Source organism: Mizuhopecten yessoensis, unplaced genomic scaffold, assembly GCF_002113885.1.
Source record: "Mizuhopecten yessoensis strain PY_sf001 unplaced genomic scaffold, ASM211388v2 scaffold7201, whole genome shotgun sequence".
In the NCBI taxonomy this organism is placed as follows: domain Eukaryota; kingdom Metazoa; phylum Mollusca; class Bivalvia; order Pectinida; family Pectinidae; genus Mizuhopecten; species Mizuhopecten yessoensis.
The window spans coordinates 607,219-632,146 of record NW_018406931.1 but is presented as its reverse complement, the minus strand read 5'-3'; the positions used below and the strand labels follow the sequence as shown (position 1 = coordinate 632,146).

Below are 24,928 nucleotides of genomic sequence, written 5' to 3'. Positions count from 1 at the left end.
TCCTAATATGGGAACAAATGGCTAACAAATTGTCTCACTTTCCAATTAGGAACAATAACCATACATTGTTCCACTTTACAAGGAATAATGGTACAATTCTTTGTTCTACTTTATAAGGAACAATGGTCTGATGCTTTGTTCTTCAACTTTACAAGGTCAATATGTTGTTCAACTTTACAGGGATTATTGGTCCATACCTTGTTCCTTTATTCCTAAAAGGAACATTGGTCGACATTGTTCCATTTTACAAGGATTCGACAACGGTCCATGAATTGTTCCACTTAACTCGAAACATTGGTCCATACATTGTTCCACTTTACAAGGAACAACAGGCACAGATGACCTGTATTGGTCACCTGGATATCTTAGCAATCATGGCAAGACATTCTCAATGAAAGTAGTATGGCAAATAAGATCCTAGGGATAAGGCCATTTCCCTGGGTAAATCCTGGCAGTATATAAGTATACAAATCTTAATGCTCAGCAATTGTATATATTGTAAGAGGTTGGAAATCTCAAATGTTTTGATGCTAAGACACTAGGGCCAGCCCCTCCATTTCTACCATTTTGATTCCCCTGACAATCTGAATGCTTCCATCCAGCCAAATATGGTTGATATTCATCACTTTATTCCAGAGAAGAAGTTGCTTAAAGCAATGTGGCCAAATGACCCCTTTTTGGCCCGCTCATTTTAGCCCCCTGGGAGATCAACCCCTCCATTTGTACACTTTTGAATCCCCACCACCAAGGGATTCTTACAGTCAAATTTAGTTAAATTCCAATCAGGGGTTATGAAGAAGAAGTCATTTGAAGAAATTGTTGACTGACGACTGACAGACAGACGACAGATGCCACAGTAGCATAAGCTCATCTTTGTTCTTAGGACCACTGGTGAGCTAACAATGGTCCATACGTTGTTCTACTTTACAGGGAGCAATGGTCCATACGTTGTTCTACTTTACAAGGAACAATGGTCCATACATAGTTTCACTTTACAGCGAACAATGGTCCATACATTGTTCCACTTTACAAGGAACAGTGTCCCTTACCATTGTTTATCTAATAAATGTTCTGAAAGCTAACAAACACCCAAAGAGAGTGCTTTTAGAAATCTCTTTTATAAGTTTCTGACATTAGCTGGCTTAAGAAGTATACAGCTTGGCCCCAAAGTAATGTTTCATAAAGTGAAAGCATTATCGGCTCGAAAATTTTGCATTTGGTGATATTTCCTACAGAAACTCTTCAGTTAAGTATTTTCCTATAAAAAAATTGTGAAAAGTTTTATTAGGTTGAAAATGGTAAGCATCTTTATATAATATATCTATACAAAAGTATTATAGATTTTGGACAGACTGCTTGTCACATGGAAAATTATGTTAAGGAAAAAAATGCATTCACAAGCAACATCACAAGCATGTGAAAATGTTACTCTGTCTGATGTAATTATTGCCAGATATATATGATCTCTGATCAATGTAAAATGATCCAAACCAGACCCATCTTACACCAATACATGTCCAGATATCCAGACAATCTAATTTGTTGATCCCTATTATTGGAAATGATAGGTCAACTTGATACCATATGCGCAGGCAGAGGACCATATCCTGTAACAAATGTAATACTGAAAGGTATAAACTAATGTCCGGTGTCCAGAAAGTACAAATGTAGCTTCATTAACAGAAAATGGACCCCATGCACATGTTCATCTTTTATATTTAATTATTATGCCAGGTTTGCTTATCCATATGCCTGAATATAACTTTTCTGAAATTGAGCATATTCAAACAGTTCAATTAACTGGAAAAATATAATGCTCTGTATTTTTCTTGAATGCATTTCTCTAAATTAAATAGAATGACTGGAAATTTTCTGATTATGAGCAGAAAAAAGTCTTAAGTACCTCATACAGTTGTGACAAGCATGTACTTTTTTTCTTTTTTTCTTTTTTTTTTTTACTTTTACCTTCAGGAGGAAGACATTTTCAAGATGGCAACTATATGGCATTTCATTGAGGTAGCACTCTAAAACCAAACTGAACCAAACCGATTATATAAAGTATAAACAAAATCTGAGATATTTTTGAAGTATATGTGTCAGTTTTCTCTACGTCTTTAGATCATAAATAACCTAACAAACCAAGACATTGCACTTATTTTTACTACATGTGATGTCCTATTTGTCAGTAGCTATATATACATACTAGCGTACCACTTTTCCATAATGAAATCATAAAGATTCCTTAGAAAAGGGCTGCATGTCTAGAACATGTATAGATACATCAGTTTATCTTGTATCCACGACAGTGATTTTACATTAAAGAATCTATATCATTGTTGTGCAGACCAAAACGGACCAATGCAAGCAGAGCTTATCTGGTTTGAACCATAGCATGATACATTCTAGTTACAACAATACATTTTTTTAAAACAACTTTTCCAGGATAAAGCAAAACCTTCCACTGAAGACTACAATAGTTGTGTGCCACCTGCACCTCTGACATACACTAACACCGCTATCGAGTGTCATTAGACTTTATTGTTGTAGTTTCCACATGTATTCAGACAGTACAAAATATTACCATTTTGTATAACTTTCATATCTTAAGACATTACAAAGCTTATCTCCAAAGCCTCTTCAGATATTATACAACCCAAAGCTTTCAGGGGTCTTAGGACAATTTATATAGTTTAGCTTCTGTGTATCTTTAGACATTTTACAACTCAAAGCTTTCAGGGGTCTTAGGACAATTTATATAGTTTAGCTTCTGTGCATCTTTAGATATTGAAGTTGTAGCTTTTACATGTCTTCAAACAATACAAAACATTACAACCTTGTATTTTTCAGGTGACTTAAGGCATTACAAATATGGGCTTAAAGGTCTCTTTAAACATATAGCTGATCTTTCATGTGTTTTTAAATATTAAACAGCTGATCTTTCATGTCTATAGACAGTTACATTTTAAGACATTATGCAGCTGAGCTCTCATGTGTCTTTGATCATTATAAAAATGAACATTACTAGCATGTGTCTTGATATGTAATGGGAATGTGTCTTTAGAAAATGATATGCAGCTGAGCTCTTGTGTCTTTGACCTTTATAAAACTGAACAACAATGTGTCTTTTGACCTTTATAAAACTGAGCAATCATGTGTCTTTTGACATTATACATCTGAGCAATCATGTGTCTTTTGACCTTTATAAAACTGTGCAATCATGTGTCTTCTGATTCTTATTAAACTGAGCAATCATGTGTCTTTTGACCTTTAAAAAACTGTGCAATCATATCTTCTGACCATTATAAAACTGAACAACAATGTGTCTTTTGACATTATACATCTGAGCTCTCATGTGTCTTTTGACCTTTATAAAAGCATGCTCTCATGTGCCTTAGGAACTTTATAAAACTGAGCAAACATGAATCTTTTGACCCTTACAAACCTGAGCAATCGTGTGTCTTTGACCCTTATAAAAATTAGCAATCATGTGTCTTTTGACCCTAATAAAACTGAGCAATCATGTGTCTTTTGACCCTAATAAAACTGAGCAATCATGTGTCTTGATATATATACTGGCTAAGCTTTCATGTGTCTTTGAGACATCACACAACTGAGCTCACATGTGTCTTTTAACATTATAAAACTTCAGCATACGCCTGAAAACATAACAAATTTGTTGACTACATGTGTCTGTGGACATTAAAGCAGCATCCTGTGCTGGTACAGATATCCAGAGCATGTCTAATCAGTGTGGAGAGACTTACAGGCTCCAAATCATAATGTCGGAATGCCAGTGTCAACAAGACTAGGTAATTAGTTTAACAAAGATTAGTCAGTCGTAACATGAAATAAATCTCAGAAAAAAAGTTTGTTTCCATGGAAATTTCATTGGATGGTAAATTTCCTCCTCGTCATTATCCTGTAACAGACAGTGATTCTATCTAGCCTAGTCCTCCCATTTAGCTCCCGTCACTGTCTGCCTTCTCCGACCACAATGTCACACCGTCACTTAGTTTATGGACCAGAACTCAAACATATACGGGCACGTTATTTCATTATTGTTATCTGAATGTCAAACTAGCCTTAACGGACCCGCACAAGCCCTGTTAAACACATACAGAACGATCACCTTGGTTTTGCATCGTCAATAAACGGCCATCACTATAACGCTACAAGTCTACCTGTAATCCCCAATGCGTCTCTCTGGTGGCTAGTAAAGTTATAAATTAAAGTGTTGTTGTTACAGTCTTTTTCTTAATTCCACATTATTTTATTATTTCTGTTAGACTGAGAAACTAGAAAGCATCACATCATAGCCTCTTTATACCATGTCTATGTATATCATATAATATAATGAAATGTAAAAATATCAGTAATTTATCCCAAGCCTGGAACCATTTATCATAGTCTCAGTAGTTTGGTTTTCTATGCTTACTTTTTATAATCTGTGACTGTTATTATATAGGATATTTAATGGTTTCTTGTTAAATGCTGTATATATTTCAGAAGTATGGCAGAATATCAATATTTTTCACAAGTAGGGTCCAGTGAAAAAAGTGTTGAATTCTGCCATACAATAAAAAAAATTGGTATTTCATGGATATTTATTTCATCACATTTATACAAGAGCTACAAAAGCAACACAAAATTAACCTCATTATTTTTCATCCACCCTGTACAGATTTGTTTCATGTTTTAGACTCAAGTGATGTCATTGTTCATTTCTAGATTGTAGATGAACAATCAAATTAGCCTTAACTTGTAACGTTACAATACAAACAATGGAATATTTAAACTTTTTATTTATATTCATACGATGTCATGATATATCTAGACAGTGACAATGAGATGTTTGAGGTGCATTCATAAAAATAATTGCTTTGGGAAATTGCGTGATAAAGTAGTTTTATGTTTCAAGTACAGAAGATACCTTTCTTATAGTTTTAACTTGAACACTGACAAGTTAGCAAGGGCCCTGTCATGTGACTGACCGAGACCCCCCTCCCTCCCTCCCATCCCCCGTCTATATTTAGTAACAGTAACCTAGTAAAAGTTTTTAAACCCCCCTTGTATGTCTATACATATCACAGCTGCAGTGTAATATCATGTCAAAAAAATAATTAAAAAAATAGACTTTTGGATTCCGAGATTAGGAACGTACCTGCCTCCTCAGGTCTAATTTTAGTAACAGTGACCTTGACACTAAACAAATTTTAAACCCCTATTTCACATCTACATTTCACAGTGTATCACCATGTCTAATTTCAGAGAGATTATTATTTTTGGTTACCAAGTTAATCTTCGGAAACGAAAAGTGTCACCATGATTACTAGTACTATAGGGCACTCGCAACTCCAATGCAGGGCCCTGATATAAAGAGCTACAGAATACACAGACCAAAACACTGCTACAAGTTATTCTTTGAGGCTATAAAATTAAACCCCGATTCCTTAAGCCTTGACCTTCTGATAAAATGACCTTGACAAGAAAGTTTCACTCACCTGATTGTCGATGTAGTTATCACATCCGTAACACCAAACCGAAAGGTCAGAGAAACTCAAGGTCACCAAGTGCTGTTCTGTAGCGCCATGTATGACCATGTGTTCGTTGACATATCTGCTACAGAAAACCTGGAACAGATGACAAATTGCTTCAGTTGGCTCTAAATTTCCGATCTTGTCAATGACATAATGTTATCGTAAAAGTTTATTTGTATTTGATTATTTAGCCTTGACAGAGTCTAAGTCACTTATTTCACAAACTGGTGTCTATTTTTTGTTTGTTTGGGGTTGAACATACAAAACTGGCACATTGCTGTGTATTAAACCAACAGTTTAGATTTTCCCTTCTTTCTTCACATGTATTATGAGTAATGGTTGTCAACTAACTCTTCCTGTTATGTATCTGTTCATTTAAGCATACTAGACTCAAGAGATGGTATCAAGAGCTCAGGTCCTTTTTTGCCATTTTTTGTCTATAAAGAGAGGTATGACTTGCCATTTTTAGGTCTTTATAGAGAGGTTTGACTATTGCCCTTTTTAGGTCTTTCAAGAGAGGTTTGACTGTTGCCATTTTAAGTCTTTATAAAGTGGTTGACTGCTAGTTGCCATTTTAGGTCTTTATAGAGAGGTTTGACTTTTGTCCTGTTTAGGTCTTTATAGAGAGGTTTGACCGTTGCCATTTTAGATCTTTATAGAGAGGTTAGACTGCTGCCCTTTTTAGGACTTTATAGAGAGGTTGACTGCTAGTTGCCATTTTAGGCCTTTATAGAGAGGTTTGACTTTTGCCCTGTTTAGGTCTTTATAGAGAGGTTTGACTGTTGCCATTTTAGATCTTTATAGAGAGGTTTGACTGTTGCCCTTTTTAGGACTTTATAGAGAGGTTGACTGCTAGTTGCCATTTTAGGTCTTTATAGAGAGGTTTGACTGTTGCCCTTTTATATCTTTATACAGAGGATTCACTGTTGCCATTTTAGATCTTTATAGAGAGGTTTAACTGTTGCCATTTTAGATCTTTATAGAGAGGTTTGACTGTTGCCATTTTAGATCTTTATACAGAGGTTTGACTGTTGCCATTTTAGATCTTTATACAGAGGTTTGACTGTTACCATTGTACATATCAAGATTTGGTTTTCTGGATGAGAATATGAATTCTTTTTATATGACATATTACCTTACACTTGGTAAGCAAATCAGTTATTCAGGACATTTTTCAGAAACCACAATGTTTGGATAAATATAATTCCACAAAAAAAACCAGTTTTAATATACTTTGCATTCATGTGTAACAGGAATGCGACAACATACTACCTGATGTAAGACACTACCTTGTAACAGACGAGGCATATCCAGTTCTCTCCCTCATTGCCACAGTCCTGACATGGGGCTCTCGTGTCCAGGATCCCCTGGGGCAGGGGCTGTACCGTCTGTAGATGGGGGCACCAGGTGAGGGGTTGTACTGCATACATCCTTTCAACACCCTATTGTAAAAGATAAATATGTTATTCCTTTTACTGTAACTCACTATTAAAGATATATCACTGAGACAGATATACATACAAATTTCCTTTATTTAGTCTCATTGTAAAAAAAAAAAATCGAATTACAAGAGGCCCATGGGCCTTAAGGGTCACCTGACATCTGATTCAAATTAGGACTGTCATCCAGGGGCCAATTCATACTTTTCGACGGTCCGAGTAACCTTGCTGCATCGTCCATTAATTTTTCCTTGTGAACACAATAACTTCAGTAAATATGAACCGATTTTGATGAAACTTTGTATGCAGCTTTGTATCAATGAGATCCTGGATGAGTTTGAATACCGGACACATTTGACCATAACTTACATAGTTATTCCCCTTGGTAATTCTATACCTGTGAACACGATAACTGAAATAAATGGGTGTGACTCCAATTTTGACCCAAGGGGTCTGTTTTGAACAAACTTGGTAACTGTATGTCTTCTGTTCTTGGTTTAAAGAAACAAGTAAAAGCGTAAATCAATGATTTATTAAATAAGGCACAAAATTTTAATAGCACCTTGTTAGTAGCAAAAATGTGTCATGAATGAAAAAAAGGTGTACCACATGAATTTACATCTATTCTTGTGTAATTTCAATCAACATCACAGGGACAAATAATAATACAAGAGGTCCAATGGGCCTGCATCGCTCACCTGGTATAAATCTCACACTTGTAACCTTAAAAGTGATCTAAAATAAAGCTACAAGCAAAATAAAATATCAGTATTTATGATTAAAATTAATTCAAAAGAACCTGTTATTTTTTTTTTAAAGATTTCACCCCTGTGATTGAAAGTCGAACAAAGTCATTATGTTGAACACATTTTATAGCCGTTCATCTCAGGATGCAACTTTCAAAGTATCAACATCCTGGGACCCATGGTTATTCAGAAGAGGTTGTTTAAAGATTTCAACATATTTGGCCCTGTGACCTTGAATATAAGTCAAAGTCATATACTTTAACAAACATAGTAGTCCTTGATCCCAGCATGCTACTGACTAAAAAACAACATCCTGAGCCTTTTGGTTATTCAGTTGTTGTTTTTTTTTTTTTATATTTTGAACGTATTTGCTCCTTGTGACCTTGAATATGATTCAAGGTCATACATTTAAACAAACTTGGTAGCCCTTGATCCTAGTATGCTACTGACTAAATATCATCACCCTGGGCATTTCTGTTTATTCAGAAGAAGTTGTTTGAAGTTTTTAACATATTTGACCCCTATGACCTTGAATATGGGTGAAGGTCATTCATTTGAACAAACTTTGTAGCCCTTCATCTCAGCATGCTACTGGCCAAATATCACTACCCTGGGCATTTTGGTTATTCAGAAGAAGTTGTTTAAAGTTTTTTTAAGACAATTGACCCCTGTAACCTTGAATATAATTGAAGGTCATTTATTTGAACAAACTTGGTAGCCCTTCACCCAAGCATGCTAATGTCCAAATAACACCTCCCTGGACAGTTTGGTTATCGAGAAGAAGATGTTTAAAGTTTTTAACATATTTGACCCCTGTGACCTTGAAAATGGGTGAAGGTCATTAATTTTAACAAACTTTGTAGCCCTTCATCCCAGTTTGCTTCTGGCCAAATATCATCACCCTAGGCCTTTTGGTTATTAAGAAGAAGTCGTTTAAAGTAAAATATTGATGCCGGACGCCGGGCGACAGACGGACGACGGACGCCGCTCCATGGCATAAGCTCACTTTGCACTTCGTGCCAGGTGAGCTAATAATGACAAAGGGCATAACTTTGCAGGTTACCGTCAAATAATTACCGGACAAAATTTCATTGAACTCCATCAACATTTATTCAAGTTATCGTGTTTACAAGGTCCAATAATAATATTATTACAAAGGGCAATAACTCTGTAAATTACTGTCGAATAATTCCCATTTTTGTAATCGTCCGGGATTTTATTAATATATGGCTGCATACAAAGTTTCATCAAACTTGGTTAACATTTACTCAAGTTCTCGTGTTCACAAGGTCCAATAATAATAATATTACAAAGGGCAATAACTCTGTAAGTTACTATCGAATATTTCCCATTTTCGAACTCGTATGAGTCCTTTTTGATATATGGCTGCATACAAAGTTTCATCAAACTAGGTTAACATTTACTCAAGTTCTCCTGTTCACAAGGTCCAATAATAATATTACAATAAAGGGCAATAACTCTGTAAGTTATCGTCGAATTACCATTTTCGATCTCATCCAGGATCTTATTGATATATGGCTGCATACAAAGTTTCATCAAACTCGGTTAACATTTACTCAAGTTCTCGTGTTCACAAGGTCCAATAATAATATTATTACAGTTAGGGCAATATCTCTGTAAGTTACTGTCAAAAAATCCCATTTTCCAACCTGTCCGGGATCTTATTGATATATGGCTGCATACAAAGTTTTATCAAACTCGGTTAATATTTACTCAAGTTCTCGTGTTCACAAAATCCAATAAAATTATTATAACAAAGGGCAATAACTCTGTAAGTTATCGTCGAATAATTCCCATTTTCAAACTCGTCCGAGATCTTTTTGATATATGGCTGCATATAAGTTTCATCAAACTCGGTTAACATTTACTCAAGTTCTCGTGTTCACAAGGTCCAATAATAATATTATTACAAAGGGCAATATCTCTGTAAGTTACTGTCAAATAATCCCATTTTCCAACCTGTCCGGGATCTTATTGATATATGGCTGCATACAAAGTTTCATCAAACTCGGTTAACATTTACTCAAGTAATCGTGTTCACAAGGAAAAGTTAACGCAAGACGCACGATGGAAGACGACGGACAAAAGACTATCACAATAGGTTACCATTACCTATGGTCAGGTAACTTAATAAAGCCTTTGAAATAAAATTATCACTTAAGTATTTTCCCCTAAACCAAATATCTGACAAAAAAAATAAAGAAAATATTTCATTAAATGGGGAAAATCAGAAAAGGTGTGACATTTGTTCATAATGTTTTCTAGAAGCAACTATTTATAGCAGAATAGTTTCAGAAATATTATAGTCATAGAATACTGGAAAATATAGCAAGAGGTTCATCTTCCTCTTAGAATTAATACCCAAACTGATACGGTATTTTTTTTCTATGCAAATTTCGATTTGATTATTTTGTTGTTTCAAATACTGATTAGAATAGTCATTTTAATTTTCTCCTGTCCCTTGTCAGCAATCTTAAATATAAATCTAACATTTAAAATTGTTACTTGTATGAAGCTTTCAGTACTTTATCATTTTTGCTCTGTGATGTTAGATACAGAATTAAACATGTGCCACAGTAATACTGAGTACCCACCATGTCTTCTAATGCTTGTGCCACAGTGAGAGCTTGTAACAGATTATCAGCCCCGCCCACAGCACCCATCATTTCATTGAGGGGAGTTCCAGCCCCTCCTACAGATGATCCACCCACAGCCATAGATGCAGCGCCACCTACAGCTCCTTGATCTTCCATTGTATCAGATGATTTAGAAGGCGTGGGCGTGGTCTCTGTCACAGAAGGTTTGGTTTCTGATGTTGTGGGTGTGGCATCTCCCACGGAACCAGAATCTTTGTCGTTTGTGGATGTTGCCTGTGTTGTAACTTCAGGTTCTGACTTGTTTGCTGACTTGGCCTCTTCAGGGGATTGAGCGGCTCTGTCATACACTAGAGTAAAAACAAATCCCATGTATGTGTGCATTAACATCTTTACAGTTCATCTTATATAGTTTGTGTAACATTGCTTGTGATTGTGACTTAGTATTTCTCTGTTTATTTTATAAGAATTTCAATTACTCTGTTCACCGATATTTGACATTCAAAATCTAAGCAAACCAAGACAAATTATCACCACCAACACTTTGGAGTCCAATCCCAGTGTAAGCTCAAACTCAGTTTCCCAGATACTTTAAAAACAAAAACTTCAAACACAGCTTGAGGAGGATTCAAATGGATTTTCTTGTAATCATTTATATTTACAGACCTTTAATTGACCTCTGAAATTATTATTTTTATGTCATTAACAGTTGACATCATGTGACAGTGGATAAAGAGTGAAAGTGATATTGACCTCTCCAGCAAAATCCCCCCATAGCCATGATGATAGCTCAGCTGTGTATGCGTGTGTGACATTGTATATCAATGTAAATCTGATTGGGAAATATGTTTCACTGGCAACTTATCAAGGATGGAAGTATCACACATATACCGCCAAATGAGACGCAAGCAAAAGTGATTCACATTAATTAAGAAAGCTGCAATAATATCAGGAACAGGTTGTAAATGATTCTGATATTCAAACTGCAAGGTCTCAACAAAAGTACTTTCAAAATTGATTTTTTTTAATGTATGGGGGGGGGGGGGGGGGGGGGGGGGGGGGGGGGGGTGTGTTGCACAATTTTGAATCCCCATCACCTAGGGATGCGTCAACCAAATTTGGTTAAATTCCAATCAATGGATAAGAAATTGTTTGAAGAAACTGTTTAAGGACGGATGACGGATAGTTGTATGATAATATTCCAATATACCTGATACTGAAGTCATCTTTTTTGAAAGCTCCTCAATGTTCTTTTTGAATTTCTCTTCTTCCTTTTGTTCTTCTATTCCTTCGGGTTCCCTGCAAAACATTATAACATGAAATATCAACCTTGACTACATGCACTAAGAAAGTAGAAGACCTATTTATTTACACTGGGATGACTGCCAAAACTACAACTCTTTCTGCAATTCTAAGGTCAATTCCCTTGTAAAAATACATTTTTAATAGAATGGCGATCATTTCACCAAGGACCACCCTGAGATAAATAATCTCAATTCAATCACTTTAAGACCTTCCATCACAAAATGGAGTTCCTGTGCATACCAAGTAAATTATCACCAGGGGACAAGTTGACCTGTGTCAATTAGGAGACAAAGGCTTTAAAGCTTAAACTGCCAAATATTACTCAACATATTAACGACAAACAAAGCCAGAGAGACATAACATATCAAAGACAAACAAAGCCAGAGAGACAGAAGATATTAACGACAAACAAACCCAGAGAGACATAACATATCAACCACAAACAAACCCAGAGAGACATAACATATCAAAGAAAAACAAAGCCAGAGAGACATAGCATATTAACGACAAACAAAGCCGGAGAGACATAACATATCAACGCCAAACACAGCCAGAGAGACATAACATAGCAACGACAAACAAAGCCAGAGCGACATAACATATTAACTACAAACAAAGCCAGAGAGACAGAGGATATTAACGACAAACAAAGCCAAAGAGACATAACATATTAACGAAAAACAAAGCCAGAGAGACATAGGATATTAACGACAATCAAAGCCAGAGAGACATAACATATAAACGACAAACAAAGCTAGATAGACATAACATATTAACGACAAACGAAGCCAGAGAGACATAACATATCAAAGACAAACAAAGCCAGAGAGACATAAACATATTAACGACAAACAAAGCCATAGAGACATAAGATATTTATAATACAACATATCAAAGTATTGCAAAGCAATACATGTCCAAAGCCATGACACACTATCTTGTCATGATAGAGTGACCTTGACCTTAAATGCGACAAACAAAGCCAGAGAGAAATAACATATAAACGACAAACAAAGCTAGATAGACATAACATATTAACGACAATCAAAGCCAGAGAGACATAACATATCAAAGAAAAACAAAGCCAGAGAGACATAGGATATTAACAACAAACAAAGCCAGAGAGACATGACATATCAACGACAAACAAAGCCAAAGAGACATAACATATCAACGACACACAAACCCAGAGAGACATAACATATCAACAACAAACAAAGCCAGAGCGACATAACATATTAACGACAATCAAAGCCAGAGAGACATAACATATAAACGACAAACAAAGCTAGATAGACATAACATATTAACGACAATCAAAGCCAGAGAGACATAACATATCAACAACAAACAAAGCCAGAGCGACATAACATATTAACAACAAACAAAGCCAGAGAGACATTGGATATTAACGACAAACAAAGCCGGAGAGACATAACATATCAACGCCAAACACAGCCAGAGAGACATAACATAGCAACGACAAACAAAGCCAGAGAGGCATAGGATATTAACGACAAACAAAGCCGGAGAGACATAACATATCAACGACACACAAAGCCAGAGAGACATAACATATTAACAACAAACAAAGCCAGAGAGACACAACCTATTAACTACAAACAAAGCCAGAGAGACACAACCTATTAACTACAAACAAAGCCAGAGAGACAGAAGATATTAACGACAAACAAACCCAGAGAGACATAACATATCAAAGAAAAACAAAGCCAGAGAGACATAGAATATTAACGACAAACAAAGCCAAAGAGACATAACATATCAACGACAAACAAGGCCAGAGAGACATAACATATCAAAGACAAACAAAGCCAGAGAGACATTGGATATTAACGACAAACAAAGCCGGAGAGACATAACATATCAACGCCAAACACAGCCAGAGAGACATAACATATAAACGACAAACAAAGCTAGATAGACATAACATATTAACGACAAGCAAAGCCAGAGAGACATAGGATATTAACGACAATCAAAGCCAGAGAGACATAACATATTGACGACAAACAAAGCCAGAGAGAAATAACATATAAACGACAAACAAAGCCAGAGAAACATAACATATTAACGACAGACAAAGCCAGAGAGACATAGGATGTTAACGACAAACAAAGCCAGATAGACATAAGATATTAACGACAACCAACGCTAGAGAGACAGAAGATATTAACGACAAACAAACCCAGAGAGACATAACATATCAAAGACAAACAAAGCCAGAGAGACATAATATATCAACGACAAACAAAGCCAGAGCGACATAACATATTAACGACAAACAAAGCCAGAGAGACATAAGATATTTATAATACAACATATCAAAGTATTGCAAAGCAATACATGTCCAAAGCCATGACACACTATCTTGTCATGATAGAGTGACCTTGACCTTAAATGTACAATTCAGAGTGACATAATCAGCAACAACCATCATTTTTTATTTTGTTTTATTGCTTGGCGGACCCTCGAATGGCCTTGACCTTGAAGCACAGTATATGTCTAGTCATGATATATCCAACAGTCAAGTTTTGTCAATGAAAAAGTTACTGCCTGGAGAAGCATCATAGTGATTCGACCTTCGACCTTTGACATCTGCCATTACCCTTGGCCTTGAGGTAAAGCAAACATAGGAATACATGACACATTGTCAATCATGTTACAATCACCTACAAAGTTTCTTTGAAAATGTTAAGCCATTTTAAGCTGGTGGGTTACATGACATACATGTACCAGCTAGGACAAACATCGTGACTCTAGGCTTTGCAGAATTGCATACGACTCCTTGAAAAGTTTTCAACACATTTGAATTTTGTGACATTAGGTAAGGATTGATTTTGAACAAACTTGACAGTTCTTAATAACAGCAAGCCAAAACAAATGTCATGACCCTAGGCCTTAAGGTTCTGCAAAAGAAGTCTTTATAATTGAAAGGAATATATTAACACACGGATGGACGTTGGATGCAATGCTTTACCTCACACTGCAACTTTTGTATCAGAGATAAAATAAATAAAAAAAAAATTACCATACAATATTATATTATTTGTTAATATTGGAAGATATATTTTTTACCGTTGAAATACTTAGAAAATTGATTCCAAATAAGGTATCCTTCTAAGGGCAACAACATCACTATAGGATGTCTGCCACTAAGACAGGATGACATCAGCTATATGATTTGAGAGTGCTCCTCACGGGGAAGGCCAATTCACAGGGTCTGAATCCCCGTTCTTACACCTGATGGTATCAACAAGGAAACTGTCTCTAGCTTTGAGTGCATGGTTAAATAGCCCCAGACACGACACCAGACTGATCAATTAGGGCCTAAATGAAAGTTGAGAGTTGTCTAATATCCAATCAATACATGGTGTGACGTTCTGTATTTGAGATGCAGTGTACTTTTGATTTTCTTCGGAAAAAAATATGGCCCCGACTGACAACAGTAAGTATGATAAAATAGAAGTGACACATAATTCCCTACCAAGCTCTACACTGGCCGTCAGAGAGGTCTACAGCTGATAACATTGGTGTCCTGCAGACAAGTTTAGTCAACCTTAACTCAAGACATCAGCAGTTAATTATCGTGTGGGTCACGTTATTAAAGTTTGACTAGATTGATGAAATCATTTGCAAAAATTTAAAAATAATTATCTTGCAAAATATCTAAAAATTCACAAATACCTTTTGTATAATCTAATTTTCTTAGGTATGGTAGGACTGCAACGATCTATCTTTCTGGTGTATCATTTGGCATTGTTTTGTTTGCCTGTATTGCAAAACACTAAGGGTACTGAAATTACCAATCTTTTTTTTTTAACTGTAAGAGTTTACATAATGTTTTGGAATCCTTCAGTAAAGATGTGGCCCACTGTGCAAAAGTACTAATAATATTATTTTTTTTTGAAAGTTTCAACAATTTACGTCTATATCAAAACTCTGTACAATCCTGAACTCATTCATAATGAAGTAGACCTTTTAGAGCAGATATGTGTATCGTGATATGTATCGTATCGTAAGCATCATACCGTACGTAGTACTGATAGATACTATGGATGCTAATTTTTTTATTTCAAAACTTTCAAAAGTTTTTCATTAACTTGTTTGAACTACCAGACCCTGGGCCTGTAGTAATTCATGAAACCATTCTCATGCTCAAGCTGACTTTTTTGTAATTTGCTTGAATGGCATAGCACGGTCAAAAAGTCAAGTGTTAACATTGAAAACAGTATTCACCTTAACGTCTCTCAAAATATCTTGCATATCATTGACAAAATATGATACTCAATGTCACTGGCACAAGAAATTGGACTTGAGCATGATAACGCTTTCATGAATATGGGCCCTGCAGTTAGATCTCTGAAAAAGAATGTGTAAGTGAACAGATGCAGCCATGCCGTGTTTGTATTTTATAGTCATAATTCATACCTCACCATTATCTAAGTTTTTCAGCACAATATACTGTGCTTTGCTTTATGGCTAGCAATACACTGAATGACCAAGATGTTTACTAAAGTGGGTTTTTCTTATGCATTGCGATCTTTACTTAATATCAAAATTTGATCGGTAATGAAATTAATTTCTGCAATTAGGTCTTCTTCTTGATCAAAGTTTCTTTATACATCAATACAAGAGTTACACCAATGATGCAACCGATGCTGTACTACCCTACAGGAGCCGTATCAATTACATAGATGTACAAAATCTGCATTTCATCATGAGTTGATTGAAGTAATCATTTCTTTGCATACCAGTGGCACACTTTTATTGGTAAACAATAAAAGGAAAATTGATAATCTGCCGTGTACCACAGTGAATTTTAATCAAATGCAGTCATGATGCAACGGAATCCCAAACTACTATCAATTCTTTCCCACAGTTGTCAGCCAATTTATAGATTACTTAGATTTACATTTTATGAAATGTGACAACGATTATAAAGAATTAGACATGCATTACCCTGTATTTCAGGAATATCTTTCCAACACATCCCTGAGTACTTTGGCATCATCACAAATTGGATTACCTCCCATTACATCTGGAGATATCCCTGTTTTTTGTTTTTCAAGGTTTTAACATAAGCTGTTAATAAGATGCAAAACTTGGCTTGAAATTTTACTCCCATTAGAATTTGTGATTTTATAGCTTATTTTTTGTTGAATCAAATGTTATGTAATATTCAAGAAAGATATTTCAAGACCGAACAATTTATTACTTTCTTAATATTCCTGTAATTAGCTAATCCTACCTGACTCGATGACCACAAGTCCCCCAGAATGGTCAGTACTAGTCAAAGTAAATAACTTTGAACTTAACAACCTGACCATAAACAAGTATTATATACCCTAATCATTCTTGGTTTTCTTGGTTTGTCCTGCACCCTCTATGGTCAACTTGCACATGTCATCTGTCTATGAATGGTCAGTTAACCCATGGTCATTCTTTTCTGTCTGGGCCCTAGGCCTGTTGTTCGAAGACTTATGACTTATAAGAACTCATGAATACAAATTTTCAAAAATTGCATTTGTAAATTCACAAATATTTTTGTGTTTTTTGTCTTCAGTTGATATATAATTTTAAAGTTTAATTTTGAAATTTTGTGCCAAGTTGTCCCTACAAGTTAATCAGGCCCTACAGGTCATTGACCTTCTCTGTGGTCATCTCATTGACCTTCTCTGTGGTCATCTCATTGACCATTACAGTGACCAGCTGTATCAGCAGCACTAAAACCCAGCTGGTCAGTCTGTGTCCTGAGTAATCTATAATAATTAAGGGATGAACAACGTCACCTGCCTTTGACAAGCTCATCAATGACTTTGATTCCAAATTACATTGGAGACTTGTTCTCTGGATGAATGTAGACAAGTCAGATTTTACAAGGAGATTCAATAATACTGACCTGCCCTTCCCATTTAAGCCATTTACAAATCAATGTCATCTTGATTTTAATCTGTAGCGTCAAATTTATCATTGATTTGAGAATTTAATGGTGGATGAGAGAAATAATTCTGTTAACTTCGGTTGACAAGAATTTATTTCTCTCAGAAATGATTAAATCTCATTGATTTGCAATAAAGTCTTGCATGAAAATGAATCATTCAAGATTTGGTCCTTGATTTTTTTCACGCCATTCTGATCATCGTCAATAACGCTCTTTGATACGAAACCATGACGGAATGTGCAATGTACAATGTACACTTCAAGTCACACGCAGATCAGCAGAATCGGTGCTGGTGACTCAAATTATATATATATAGTGTACAATTAGATGTAGGCAAGTTAAGCATACTCCCTCCCCAAGGATTACCCATCATGTGTCTGAGATAATTAAACACGAAATGTTATCATAAATTATATTCTCTGTGAAGATCTTTACACAAACTCATGAGATTTAGTTAAACGGTCTCCTAGATCTAAATATATTTTTTATTAAGTTTTAAAACTTTTGACCCCTGTGACCTTAGCTTGAATGTAGACCAAGGCTGTTTAATTGATAAACTTAATTGGTTTTTATCAAGCCAGCTACAGAACTACTAGCTGCTGACTAAAGATGAAGTCATTTGTTATTTTTTCTTCAGATTTTTTTTTTTTATATACATATAAAAGAATTGTCTGTTTTCCTTTCTTATTCTAACAAATAGAATTTGTTGAAATACATTATGATCATTATGACTTAAGATTTATGAAAATATTTCCTATCTTATATCAGAGGAAGTTTCAGAAACTGAATTTGCAAAGGAAGACAATGCCTCAATGGTTTAATGTGACAAATTTGCAACAGTGTATTTAACCACACACCTTTTACTACACAAACTAGAACACTGACAGGTCAGTAAGGGCCCTGTCTTGTGGCAATATATCCCCCCCATAATCATCAAGAAGCAATCTGCTCATATAGCTGAGCTTGACGTTTGACATTTGGACTTCAAAAAGAATCGCAAGGAAGCAAGATATACATTTTACATGTACTATGATGTGAGTCTTGTTTTCTTCTACCTCTATATTTGCTGGGCTAACAGAAATGTAAATACCGGTACAATACTCATATGTTAGCTTTGATTTGTTTTATTTCACCTTATATACCTCCCCCATCAAGAGCCAGGGTCAAAGTCAGAGATCCACTTTGTCTTTCACCTTTGGACCCAAATGACCTTGACCATTAACTCAGTGACCCTGATCTTTGGTCAGTTGACTTATTCTTTAATTCTGACCAACTTTGCTTCTTAATATCATAACAAAATGTTTATCAGTGAAACATACAAAAATTGACCTTGACCCTTTGGACCCTGTAACCTAGACCTAAGGTCAGTTGACTCTGTGTTAAGTTCTGAACAACATTGCTTTATAATATCATAACAAAATGTTCATCAGGGAAAAGGTACAAAGTTTAACCTTCACCTTTGACCCAGTGACCTTGACCTTTGACCCAATGACCCTGACCTTTGGTCAGTTGACTCCTTGTTCAATTCTGATCAACTTTGCTTCATCATGTCATAACAAAATGTTCATCAGGGAAAAAATGCAAAATTTGACCTTGCCTCCTGACCCGATGACACTGACCTTTGGTCAGTTGACTCCTTGTTCAATTCTGATCAACTTTGCATAATAACGTCATAACAAAATGTTTATCAGTGAAAATATGTAAAATTTGACCTTGACCTTTGCACCAGATGACCTTGACTTTTTACCTCAATGTGTATTTTTCTGAACTGTTAACATCTTCTCCAAGTTTCATGTACATCGGTCAATAAATACTAAAGTTATCAGTCAAAAACAAAATTTGTGGACGGACAGACAGACAGACAGAGTGATTACGATAGGGCACCCGTATCGGAAAGGCACCCATATCTCCGATACGGGGCCCTAATTAATTTGAATGTATAATTATATTGTGTAAAAACTGAAAGGACTATGTGTCACAAATTTCAAACTTAACTGTATTCATATGTTAAACTCAATGCCCCATTCAAAAGAACACACATGATAAAACATATTTTTAACATACTGTGACTGTCATTAGGTTGACATAATCCTACGGTTTCTAATTTGTTTCCATTAGCTGTTGTGTGTATATATGTCCTATGGTTGATGACAAGGTCAGATTAAAATCTACATATGAAGAGTTCCAATTTGTTTGTTTTATTTTTCATGTTGGCATGCAACAGTATTAACTACAAAGCAAAACTATCTACAGCACGGCACTAATGGAATGAATCCTGTACAGATTTTGTACGTGTAGTGCTAGTATATCTATACACAAATCATACACTGAACCTAATTATCTAAAGGTAGAGTGTCTCATCACTTTCTACTGTATCAAGGCCTTGAAAATTACTTTTCTAGTTAAGTTAGGCTACTAGATCTATAATGATACTGATAATTATATTTTGTTGGATTTTTCAGGATGTTAGAACATTCTAAAATTGTTCCCAGTCACGGTACAGAATAGTATTAACACAAATATCAGTGCAGGTTAGCTCCCTGCTTTATAGTCAGGAAGTCCAGGGAATGGAATTCATGTGGCAGAAATAATTTCGAGAAGAAATTAGAAAACAATAACAAGAGGCCCAGAGGGCCTGTATCGCTCACATGAATATGTTTAAAATAATTGGTATTGAAGTAAAGATATAGTACTCCATGGTAGGTGCTGTAAGTATATATGAAATTTCAGAAAGATCCATCCAGTACTTGAGATATAGCGAGAACAAATTTCAAACAGAGCCCCACCCCTATGCCCCTAGGGGAGGGGGGGGAGGGGGGNTGGTCAAAGAAGGATTTTAAAAGTTTCACCTATATTTCTCCTATTGGGCCCTGCCCTCTGCCCCCTAGGAGACTACACCCACTGCTTATAAAAAATTGAGTCCCCTTGGCCCAAGGATGCTCCAGACTAACTTAGGATAAAATCCCTTAATCCTTATGGTAAAAGAAGGATTTCAAAGGTTTTACCTCTATTTCCCCTATTTGCCCCCGCCTCTCTGCCTCCAGGGGGGTTAGACACACTATTTATACAAAATTGGTTCCACTTCACCCAAGGATGCTTCATACCAAATTTGGACAAAATCCTGTCATTCGTACAGAAGAGGAAGGTATTTGAAGAATTTACTGTTTCCCATATTTGGCCCCTGCTTTCTGCCCCCATGAGGGTCACACTCACTGTTTATACAAAATTGAGTCCCATTTGCCCAAGGATGCTCCAGACTAAATTAGGATAAAATCCCTTAATCTTCCCTATGGTAGAAGAAGGATTTTAAAGGTTTTACCTCTATTTCCCCTATTGGGCCCCGCCCCTCTGCCCCAAGGGGGGCCACACCCACCATCTATACAACATTGAGTCCCCTTGGCCTAAGGATGCTCTAGACCAAATTTAGTCAAAATCTACTTGGCCGTTCAGGACTAGCAGCGTTTTAAAGGAAAAGTTGACGGACAGACGATGACGACGTACGCTGCCGTATGGTATACCTTTGGACCAGGTGAGCTAAAAATAGTGCTTTGTATGTAACGCTTTGGTTAAGTGAATGGGCAGGCAACTCTTAGTCAGAACAATGCCAAACAAAGTGGAACTTTTCTTCATTAGACCTATACAACACAGAGCTCTAGGACTTTCTACCCAACCTATAGCTAACTCATACCAAACAATGTTTTATGTTAGAGTAATCTCCCTTACTTTGTTTTTTACTATCGACTATCGATGCAGAATTATGTAAGTAGTTATAATTATCAGATGTCTTCTGTTCATATCAAACATGTCATCAAGTCAAAGTTCAAATCATCAATGATGTAAAAAAAAACAATATCTTAAAGGTTTCTTTGAACTCTTTTGAAAGGAGGTGCATGTCACTGTAAGGTAAAGCTTAGTTATCCTTAAATCAACTAAAGGATTCTTGCGATTTTTTTTAAATTTCCATGGGGGAGATTAGTTTACACGTATTCAGAATTATAAGCATAAATAAAATGTGTGCATGTACAACCTAGGGAAAAAACACTATTAAATTGCATTTTTTGAGCTTTTCTCTCAGATGAAATGATCCAATAATAGAAAACATATATAGGAATAGTTTAGCAAATTCACTGGTTGAAAATGCTCAATTTTAGGGTCCAAAATCGACAGTCTCCCTCCAAAATAGGGAGATTTGGCAAGTATGCAATACAACTATTCCAGTGACTAATTATAATAAAGGGGGAATTTTTACAGGTTTAAATTTAATTAGGAATCTTTGTCCATTATTCCAATTCATAAATTGCTATCTCTGACAATTTTGTTGAAATCATTTTATTAAACAATATAGGAAACGCTAGTGTTACGTGCAGATGTCTAATTCACTTGGGGAAATGAAATTATTTTAGACATGTAATATGTAACACAGTAAACATACAAGGCAATCTGATACAGAAACCAATACTTTAGCATTAAACTGTAAGCATGACATCCTAAAGAGTAACAGCAAAGGAATAGTCTGACGCAATATCTAATACAATTTAATCATTTCAAGAAAATCTCAAAAGTATTTTAAATCAAAACAAACATGTTATATTCATTCCTATAAACAGATCTAGGCTAGTATATTTATTTGAGGCTGTTTTTATAAACAAAATATAAATCAAATGCAACAGAAACCATTATCATACATTATCTCCCCATGTCCTAAGCTGATTGGGTAATGATTAAAGCTCTGAAATTAAACTCTATAAGATATTCCCCCAGTATCACTTCTTTAATTAAATTATAAATTTTACAGGAATGCTGAATGGAATCTTATCAACTTGTTTTAAACCATTATCTTAACATCTTTCCAAATATAATTGTAACTTGGCAATCCACCATCATCAATATTACGACATGTTTCCTTTAATCATCCTCAATATCCAGGGGTTACGCTCACTTTCTCTCTCTGCACCCCTGGAATATGTCATAGCAAAATTGAAGGCAGGAAGATAGCTGTTTGTTTGGTCTCAGGTAAAAAAAACCTGACCAATCGCTAGGCTGATACCTGTCCTTTGAAGATTACAAAGGACAGGTATCAGCTTCAAAGCCTGTCATTTTTTACCATTATGTCCGCGAGATTCTTTTGATGTACATCAAAGGATTGAACTAGTATTCTTGTCTCATCAACAAGGTGGCGCACACCAAGCCTTCGATTTTGCTATGACATATATATTCCAGGGGTGTAAAGAGCGAAAGTGAGCGCAACCCCTGGATATCGAGGATGCCTTTAATAAGAGTTCAAGAACTTAACCCTTTCACCACCATAGACTATAATATAATGGACTCATCCAGATCAATGCATGGGAGAATCTACTAAAGTTGCATAGGTGTGAAAGGGTTAAAGTAACGCAGAGTTACTATAGAACACATGCCTGCAATTGTTTGATTTTGTAACTGTTTCCTTTTAATGAAATATTCCTAATGACCTTTTGAATGAATTCAATAATATAAAGACTATGGTATAATGAGAAGCAGTGACAAAAACGGACAGACTGGATATAAAAGTATGTAATTACTCAATGAACATGAATAAATGAATATAAATCAGTTCATTACAGATTCAAACCTCTATTGATAATGACTAATTATCATGACCTATCCTCGAAATGATGTCCATTAACTCTTTTGGCAGTCCCTTGGGAGTAAAGGTGCAAGAAGACCAACAAGACATAGTCAATAAAACTCATGGAACATTAAAGACAGATAAAACACTTTTCTTCTTTGTTTTCCTTCAATTTTATCAGTTTTCCCCTCTAAACCACACTGGAATGCAAAACCTTCATAAAACAGTTCTCATAGCCTGATAGTTTCAAACGTTTACAAGGATTGATCCTCTATAACATTCTAAATCTGTTTACAGATCACTGACCGATAGAATGATGGACAGACCTGCCTTGTAACAAAACTACTTCAACAAAGGTCAAAGCTATTGAACTTCACAAAATACTTTCTGAACCAGACTGATATATTTTATCGTCAATTATAGAATGACACATAAGGGACCAACATCACTTAAAACAACCTGTGATCACTAATTGGTCACACAGAGGCATTCCCATGGCAATACCTTCCTCACAAAAAACATATAAATGCTCTTTTTTTTCACATCAAGCCAGTGTGATTCTCGTTACACAAAAGCCTATTGCTAACAAGTTCACGACAACATATTTTGTGAGCAATAGAATTGTTTAAACAGTACATTTTTCGCCTCTCCAAAAAAAAAAAACAATTTTTCAATATACCATAAAGACATGTATCCAGCCTGCCAAGCATGAAATATTAAATGTGATTTACATTCAAAATCATTCACTTTCTAGCTATATAGGTTTGTTAATTTTATGGTAAATGTTACATCATGAACATATTTTTTCCAGAAAAAACTCAATTTCATTTCAGAAATAATTACCATTTTTTAGTATGAAATAAGTCTCATTAAAAGAAAGAATAAAAAAAGCCTCAGGTAAAAGTCAGTAATAGGGGTGTGACCATGACTTTTGAATTCTTAAAAGGAAGAGCTTAACCCTTTCACCCCTATGTAACTTTAATAAACTCTACCATAAGTTGATCCAGTTGAGTCCATTATGGCATACAGTGTTGAAAGGGTTAAGTCAGAAGAATCCATGAATGCAACATGAACAGTCACCTTACGAGCTCTAACCTTATATACAAAGATCAAGATCTCTCCCCAACCTCTACTTAAACCTGGGACAGGTTTTAAATCTTTTAAAGCAGAACCCACAAGACACAGTATGTAGGACAGTATGCCAAGACACTGGAAAGGACTCTATAGTCCTTTGACCACTGCAAACAAGAAGGTAGAGAAGCCTGTGGGAGCCATTGCAATGTGTCTTTAAAGTAACTAACTTCAAAGACCCATTACCCAAAGGTTCAAGAAGTGCTTTTATAAAACTAAATAAAATCATTATCAGTAGCTTGACTCTGGGTTGTCATGCAGTAAGCCCCAAATTTCTTAGCAAGGCAGGTAACGATGGACAGTGGTCAGTTCCAATCAACTATACGGAAATCAAAAACATTGGCAATCCCTGAGTGATAGCCAGCAATACTTCCTGATACAATTTCGCATATCTTGAACAAAATCAAAAGAAAAAACAGCAGTTAATTGTACACACACCTTACCTTGGTCAATCTTACTCTCACATGATACCAATCACAGAAGATTCTCCATCTGGATTAGTAGATGGCAGAAGATGAAGACCACACTTTGAAATTTTCAATACATTCTGCTGCCTTAAATCCAGGAAGCAGCAGGCCATTTTAACTC

At 35.6% G+C, this 24,928-nt stretch overlaps 1 protein-coding gene across 2 annotated transcripts in view; it reads right to left on the bottom strand.

Moving 5' to 3' along the window:
• LOC110453222 (histone deacetylase 6-like) overlaps nucleotides 1–24,928 on the bottom strand; it is a 185,181-nt gene that overhangs the window by 11,066 nt on the left and 149,187 nt on the right. For both annotated transcript variants that reach the window (XM_021502081.1, XM_021502082.1), the window contains exons 32-35: nucleotides 11,548–11,636; nucleotides 10,338–10,687; nucleotides 6,827–6,979; nucleotides 5,502–5,630 (exon numbers count right to left, since the gene is read on the bottom strand). In XM_021502081.1, coding sequence (XP_021357756.1) covers nucleotides 5,502–5,630; nucleotides 6,827–6,979; nucleotides 10,338–10,687; nucleotides 11,548–11,636 — 721 coding nt within the window. The remainder of the gene's footprint in view (nucleotides 1–5,501; nucleotides 5,631–6,826; nucleotides 6,980–10,337; nucleotides 10,688–11,547; nucleotides 11,637–24,928) is intronic.